At 43.1% G+C, this 8394-nt stretch overlaps 1 protein-coding gene across 2 annotated transcripts; it reads left to right on the plus strand.

Moving 5' to 3' along the window:
• The first annotated feature begins 199 nt into the window (after positions 1 to 199).
• On the plus strand, positions 200 to 5198 carry tmem79a (transmembrane protein 79a). 2 transcript variants are annotated; one of them, XM_080515841.1, is made up of 6 exons: positions 200 to 300; positions 936 to 1071; positions 1150 to 1708; positions 2463 to 2657; positions 2758 to 2980; positions 3891 to 5198. In XM_080515841.1, exons 2-6 carry the CDS (start codon positions 1060 to 1062, stop codon positions 4081 to 4083), a joined length of 1182 nt encoding a protein of 393 aa, XP_080371967.1. In that variant the 5' UTR covers positions 200 to 300; positions 936 to 1059; the 3' UTR covers positions 4084 to 5198. The 2 variants fall into 2 exon arrangements, with proteins under 2 accessions (XP_080371967.1, XP_080371966.1); XM_080515840.1 differs by having other exon boundaries at positions 936 to 1708.
• The last annotated feature ends 3196 nt before the right edge of the window (positions 5199 to 8394 follow it).

The following is an 8394-nucleotide window of genomic DNA, read 5'->3' on the forward strand; positions in this document are numbered from 1 at the left end:
AATGCAACGTTTGTCCATTAAGAACGTACTTTAAGAATTGCAGGTAAAGTGAAAATGAGCTCCTAATTGTTGTGACGTCACAGCGGAGCGCTGGTTTTGGTGCGCGGAATCGGCGGCGGAGTTATACCTCTGTGGTTTCTGGAAACGGCGGCGGAGTGATACCTCTGTCGCGAAAGAGAAGGGACACCTGGTCACACCTGCCAGGTTAAACTTTGTCACTTCACGCCGCTTCGCCCGGACAAACGTTCACAACCAGGCCGCGACGTGTTTCGGCGATGTGACCGGAGCGGATGAAGGCAGGTAGGTCAAACAAGCGTTATCGTGATTCTTCCCTCCGCTGGACCTTTTGACAAAAGTCGCTGGTAAACAGAGTTGCTGAACTAGTTTTACACTTCAGTCTGAAACTACATTCCTCACGGCTGCGCTGCGGCTCCGAGCTGAAACATTACAACACACTGGGGAGCTTATTTGGTCCAAACAAACTTTTCCACTGCAAAGTTTCACTTTTTTTTTTTTTTTTTAATTAGTTGTTGTTTATAACCAGCTGTTTTGACAAACTAAACCCTTCAGTGAAATCTTTCCTTTTGGCAGTGAATCCAGGTTAAAGAAAAATCCACAGTCATTCTGATTCAGTAACATGTTTCTTTGGAGTTGCCATTTTGTTAGTCTTAATGTTGTACTTTACTTTTTCCACTTAGTTGAGAAGTCACAGACACGGTTTACTTTGCCATGTGTTTTGACTATATTTTTTGTTTTTTAGAACTTTTAAAAACACACATGCTGTACAGTGTCTCCTGGGGGAGACCAGGCCTTATATGGCAGCTCACCACTGATAAGCTCTGGACTTTGAATATAAAAATTTCTTTCCCCCTGTGTGAAGGTGAGGCTGGGTGTTGTTTGAAACACAAGCGTAACTTTGTTTTACTCCCATGCAGGCAAAACCAGGAATTGTTGCCCAAGATGACTCGTAGCAGCAGGAGGAAGAGTCACTAAACAGTCTTGGCAGTGCGGCAGGTGTCGACGTCGACCGGAGGAAAAACTTGGAAAGGATCTTGAAAAATGTCGGCGAGGGTGAGCACAGATTTAACAGAGGAGGCGGCGACTGTTTTACCTGCTGACCAGGCTGCTGACCAGGCTGCTGAACCACAGGCGGCAGGAGACAAAAAGCCACTGGACAGGAATAGCGAAGACGAGGAGGAGGAGGAGAAAATCAGTTCTGCCCATCTGGAGCCAGCAACGCTACCATGGCCAGGAGACAAAGACAAAAAGCCCTCGGTGGACACCGGCGAGGACGTGTGGTCAGAAAAGGGCTCGGAGTCTGAAGAGCAGGACACGGGGATCAGCCAGGACCTGTCGGAGGAGCACAGCCAGCCGGAGGAGGGCGACCTGAAGGACAAGGCCGCGTGGAGGGAGAGCATGCCGGAGGGCGAGAGGTGGAGGGACGACGAGGTCCAGGAGCAAAGGAACGACAAGGGAGACGGCTCGTTTGCGGATGACGAGGAGGAGGAGGAGGAGGAGGAAGAGGAGTCGGAGTGGACCTCAGAGAAAGCCGCTCATGGTTTCACCGCCAACGTCATGATCGTGCGTCCGTCCAGCAACGAGATCCACGAGGAGCCGAGGCGACACTACGCGGAGAGCGAGCTGGAGGTGGAGCCGGACTCCACCGTCCACATTTACCCCGAGTGGACGGAGCCGGACGACAAGTACTGTGAGTGTCTGGAGAAATCTGTAATCGCTAATCCTGACTGGTTCCAGCACAGCTCAGTGGGCAAACGGCAGGATAGCGTCTGGACAGGTCGGCAGCGAAATTGACCCGTTATACTTTCATCGCCTGTAAAGCTTGAGTCGAATCGTCTCCGTGAGCGTTTGGTCTCGGGTTTGAATCCCAGTTGTGGCAGGAAACTAGTGCAAAGATACAAAGACTTGATGTGGGACTGAAACTGAACACATCGTTATTGGTAAAAAGAAAAAAGATTACGAATTTGACAACTTCCTGATTAATTCAACAGTGGAAGAGTAGACGTTCATTAGTGCATCAAAATAAGAGCTTTGTAACTGACATGAGATTAAAATGATTATTAAATGATGAATTGGGGATAAAGTTTAGATGGATAAGAAGTTTCAATAAAGATCAAACACAATCATCATAATAAAGCAGTGATTAAAGACAAAATTCAACCACGTTTTAAGTGAAAAATAAGCCTCAAAGACGCTTTTCTTCTTATTTTCCTTTGGCCCTTTTCTCTTTATTTTTTTTTATAGCAGCTTGTTTTTCCTCACAGCTTTACCGTTCAGCCTCATATTTAGTTTGATCTTTTCCAAACGTTTTGCTCTGAAGCACAAATGCTTGTCGAACTCCCTCACACTTAATCTCACGAAGTGGGAAAAGGCTGATCAAGTTATACATTTGAGTTAGAATGAATGAGAGATAAAATACTCCTCTCTGTGTTTTGGCTCCTCAGACCTGTGTGAGCACTTGTGCGGCGAGAAGATGAAGCTGGTGGTGGCCATGCTGGCGGCGGCGCTGCTGTTCCCCCTGCTGGTGTGGGGGGGCTACGCCCTCCTGCCCTTTGACTCGCCGCAGCTGGACGGCGCCCCCGTCAGGGTGATGTACACGCTGCGCTGCGCCTTCTTCGCCACTATCCCCATCCTGCTCGGTGAGAGAACGCCCCCCCCTGAGTCCCACCGCCATTCAGAATGTGAAGCCCCCCCCCCCCACCCCTGGTGTTGATGATGTGTGTGTGTGTGTGTGTGTAGGTGTGGTGGTGCAGGGCCTGGCCCGGCTGCGTTACAGCGTCCTGACGCCGCTCTACCACAGCAGCGCGGTGCACCGGGAGGTGGCGCTCCACTGGCACTACGTCAACGAGTCGCTGGCCCTCTTTCTCTTCTACTTCCTGCAGCTGGCCGTCATGGCGACCTACATCCACCAGGACCTGCTCAAGCTGGTGCCGCTGCTCACCATCATCTTCGTCTTCGGCAGGTGCGCGTCGTCTTCGGTAGTTTAGAGGTCGCGGTGTGGAATCGACCTCGCCGTCGGTGAGCGTATCCGTTAGAATTGAATCATGTGTAGCTATGTTGGACAAACGCGTCGCCTCGCGGCCGTCTGCTCCCGGAGATCATACCAAACCAACATGGCCGCTCGGTCACCAACTTTCTTTTTTTTTTCTTACTGAAACAGTTCAGAGAAAAATGTTTCTGAAAACTTTGGAGGTGAGAAATAAGCCGCGTAGCTGCTGATTCTGTCGTTTTGGTTCCAACATCGCGAGTTTAGACTTTTTTTTTTTTTTTTTTTTTAACAAACGTTTCGTGACGCGTCGGACCTCCGCTCTCCGTCCTCCATGAGCCGAGGGAATCTCTGCTTTGGCGTGCCGCACCCACGCAACGGTGCGTTTCACATAGACAATGAATGGGAAGCGTGAAATTGACGCATCATGTCGACACGTGATTTTGACACGCCAACGCATCCATAGACCCCGTATTATATCGGCAATATTTAGTTTTACAATTATCCAATATGATGCATCCCTGGTGAGATTTAAGAAGTGCCAGCGTTCAGGGTTCCTGCTAAAATATCAATAACATCTAGAAGTCGTTATGCAATTCCAGCTAACGGCATGTAGTGGCTGGTCTGTAATAAACTGCGCAGTCGGCATTCCTGAGCCGCGTAAACACGGCGCTGCCTGACAATCTTGATTGCGACGAGTTAAATGTCGGATCCAACGCAGCCGATGGGATCGGCCTGTTGGCGAATATTTAACACCTTGTTGACTTTGATCAGTTGGCTTCGTACCACCTGGTGGCTCATGAGTCATGAGCTCATTGCAGCAGTACGTCGGACAGAAAGGATTCTCACCTTGTTTTGTTGTTTGTTTGTTTGTTTGTTTTTGCAGGCTCATCTACTGGCTCTGCCTCTCTCTGGACAGCAGCGTCCGCAGCTTCGGCTTCGGCTTCTCCTTCCTCCCCATCCTGCTCATGCTCGGCACCAACCTCTACTTCGTGTGCGCCACTGACGGACAGGGCGCCGTCTTCGAGGTGGCCCCGCCCACTACGGCGCCCCCTCCCAAACAGCGATGGTGGGGCTGAGGACGGTTGTAAAACACCTCGGACATCGTGCCCTTCTTTGTGTCGTTTGTTTGGTTTTTTTGTGTGTGTGTTTGTGTGTCATTAAAACATGGAATCCTGAAAGTTTCTATCCGGGACGGTTTGAGGTGTTCGGTTGCCATGGTAACACTCCTCCAGCAGCTACAGTAAAACACAGGATGCTACAGCAACAATATATATATATATATATATATATATAATCCGTAGATGAAACACATTTCTGATCCAATTGACTGTAAATTCATTAAAGTGTTTGTTCATCAGCATCAACCTGAATGTTCTTCCAGAGATAGAGCTCATTATTGTAACTGTAAATACTTGATGGAACATTTTGTCGTTTAAATAATCACAACTTTTTGAATTTGATACTGTTTTTTATCCCTTTTGCCGATGAAATGCTGTAAAAACTGAATGCTTAAATCTATTATTTTCCACTTGTTTTTGACGGTTAAAAATGTCAAAGATGATCTCCTCCATGAACTCTGCTTGTAACAGAACCTAAAGAGATTTGTCTTTTCAGATCATGTTTACGAACTTCAATCACACATTTGAACACAGCCTTTCATTCAATATTTGAGTTTTGTTCAGTATAAGAACATTCAGCACTTGGATGGATTGAAACAAAGCTTTTATAGGTGATATTACATTTTTATATACAGTTTAGTATATTATATATATATTGTATACTTTATATTTATAAGAGAGGCTGTTTGATCACAGGTTCTTCTAAATGGCAGCAGAGCTTTTTCTATTTTTCTATTCTCTGTCTTAAAGGATTTATTATTCCAGTCTGTGGATGATGAGTGTTTAAAGGAAATCTGATCCAGTTCTGGGACACCGAATGTGTTCAATAAAACTTTGCTCAGAAACGTGATGCTCAGTCAGTCGTGTGCAGCAGCCGATGAGTCAGAACAACTGTGTGTTTGTGTTACAGTCCATTGACATGGGATCAGACGTTAAAAAAAAAAAAAAATTATGAGGCAAGTTTCAAGAACAAAGAAGCCGGAAAATGTTGCTAATGTTGAAGTGCAAGTGACGTCTTGTTAGTTTAACTGACCTGTTTAAGTAACCCCAACCCTTGTGTGCCTGCTGGAGATTAAAACGATACAATTAAACATGTGAAAAGTAGCACAAGATCAATGCTTTCTCAGTGGTAACAACTCATGAAATGCTACTTTGTCTCTGTGTTGAGTACTTTTTGCAACTGCTTATTATAATATGAGAGACGTGGAAATCTTACAGTCATAAGGTGATGTCAACAAACATAAGAAGCGGTGTTGCATTAACAAAATAATTCATTATTGTAGCATAGCATTATGGGAACAGGTTAGCGTAGTGTTGAAGTGGTTAGTCTGAATTTGTCTTCGTCTGATCAGGAGAGATTGTTTGGTCTGTGTTGCCAGACTTTTCCCCTCGGAGATCTGTTGTAACCTGCAAAGGAATCCCAGTCACCTCATAGCAGCAGAACAAAAGACTCGTCAGAGGAGGAAAGAAACTTACTGAGCTCTCAGCGCCTGAATCAGACTTAAAAACAACCTCAACAATTTAAATCATGCCAACTGTGAGCAACATCTCTGAAGTTCATTATATAGAGAGTAAGAAAATGTATTTAAAAACCTTTTGAATTTACAAGATTTTTTTTTTTACAGTGAATCACTGGATTTAACATGTTAAAACAAAAAGATATTTTCATTTGGAAGCTTTCTTACTGAAGTGCTTCAGCTCATCTGGAGTTTTGACATTATTTTGTGGTATTGTTGTTATAGGACTACTTTAATGAGACTCCTGAATTGTGGCTTTGGTTTCAACTTCCTCTTCTACTGAGAGAAGTCAAAAAAACTTGGTTCTACACTTTTGGACCAATTTCCTGTTAATGATTTGACTCCAGGTTTGCCAAGTCATAATAAATAATGTTTCAGGATTCACTTACATTTTCCACCAGCTCTCTGCATGTTCTAATTGAAAAATAGTCAATAACAATAACACAAATGGGTAATAATGCAATAAAATATTGGAGCCAGCGTTATACAATTTTAATTCATTATATGATGACAATACTGAAGGACGTGACTCCAATATTGTAAGAATTACGCACCAACGCAACAGCAAAAATCCACAACGGACGTCTGCAGTGACCGGAAAAAAACCGGCAATTTCCGGGGGACAATATTTACTGACGGACTATTCTGATTTCGGGAACGTCTAATTAAACGTAAGAAAAACACTGCTGCTGCCAGATGGTTGTGAATAAAGTAGCCACGTACTTTCAGGATAAATCAATGTCTGTCATTGTGTTGAAATTGTCACGACTTCATGTTAAATAACGTATGTTTGTTCTCGGCCGTCCAGTTTGGTTCCGTCACAAAATAATGTCCCCGGGAAACAAAGTCTGGTCTCCGACATTTAAACCCTACATCATTAAATCAAGCGACTTGAATGTTATAACTTAATAAATTAAAACGTAAAAAAGATATTGGCATGCATGTATCTATCTAAAACGTTTGATTACATTATTGGCCATTACAGATGTGCCTAATAAAGTCATATAGAATTGTTCATTTTGTATTATTTTCAAACAAACCGCTGGATTGGTTTTACCTACAATTTATTGAAAAGTGTGAAAATGAGAGTGTTATGAGTTGTTTAACTTTATATCTAATGAGGTCATATCAGCAATAAGTTTTATATAAAAAAAAAAAAAGACCCATGGCATAACTAAACAAGAAGAAAACATTTTTCCTGAGCGATAATTAAAACACTCTTCACTCTCACTCGTGGATTGGCTCACACACTCAGTGTTTATCTCCTCCGAGGTCACGGATGATCAGCAGCTATATTTAGCCGTCTCGTTCTCGCTGAACGTGTGAAGCTTCGTAACTCGTGGAAATAACTGACGGGTCGAGAACAAGGAGGGAGGAAAAAAAGAATGTGGGAAACACACCGACGTTCTGCACGAATTAGAATGCTTTGTGAAACAGAAAATAAAAGCACAGACTCAGCTTCATTTCACTCAGTTTGTCTATTTAATATATAAAATACGGTAAAACATACGCAAAAAGGATAAGGTTTCAAGGGACTTGGATACTTTGGTACAACAAACACTTTTTTGTAAAAGCGGTATAGAATTTCAATAACATATCAGTGCATACTTTGTATATGAAAATATACACAAACTGTATATCATTCTCAAAAAAACAACAAAAAGAAATATTTTCTTTACAACAAAACCCAAAAGCAGACCAGCTCAACACAATATATTAGCTATAAATTTCATCTTTAGTATTTCATATGCTACATTATTCTGAGTCGAACTCATGTGTGATGCATGTCCTTATCATTACTGTATGTAACATATGCTTTGTTGTTTTTACCTGTATCCCATGCATTTACACTTTTCAAATTTTTTTTTTTATGAATTACTAATTTCAGTTGTTTCCCCATTTTGTTTTATAAATATATTCTATATCTGAATTAAAACTGCAGCATTTAACTGGTATTTCCTTCATTGCATTTTGCTAATACCACAATAACTGATCGTGCAATTTTCAGCAAGTTGTTTCAAAAAAGGAAACCAGTACTATATGTTTATGATAAGGAAAAAAGAGAGAGAGAGAGAGAGAAAATAAAAAAAACAGTTGGCTACCCTACACAAAATATCAATGAAATAAAAGCTCCATAATAATATCATCATCATCATAATAATAAAACAATGGAACTGTCACCAGCACAAATTAATCCAAAAATAGTGAGATTCTAAAAAACATTGTACACGACGAGTAACGGGTGCAGGTTTTCATTTCTCGTACAGATTGTCTTGTGACTACACGGCTGGATTGGACCGAGAACGTTTTCGTTGTTTTGTTTTGTTGAGCGACCCCCTGCGCGCGCGCGTGCGGCAGGAAGCCCCTCGGTGTGGCGTCACATTTCAAGTCCTACGTCAGCGCCCACAAACGCAAAGAGAGTCGCCGTGGAAACCAAACGTGAGCAGCGATGGGAACAACTGTGTGGCGAGCGAGGCGGCGTCCAGGGGCCTTCCTGTTGGACAGTGTGGCGGGGAAGAGGCCCTTGTCATATTTTATAGTTCCATTTATTCTGTATTGCGCTTAATTGAACCCTTCATTCAGTTCCATTTAGGATTTTTTTTTTTCCTTCTTAAATCTACAACGGAAAAGGCAGTCCAGCTGTCACGTCCCTAAAACTCTTTAGCGCCCCCCAGTGGAGGCCCGCACCGCACTTTGAGAACCTCCAAACTCATCTTTTCTCTTCAACAGCTGCTGACTGTCTTATCATGAG

This window comes from Blennius ocellaris, assembly GCF_963422515.1.
Source record: "Blennius ocellaris genome assembly, chromosome: 20".
Lineage (NCBI taxonomy): Eukaryota > Metazoa > Chordata > Actinopteri > Blenniiformes > Blenniidae > Blennius > Blennius ocellaris.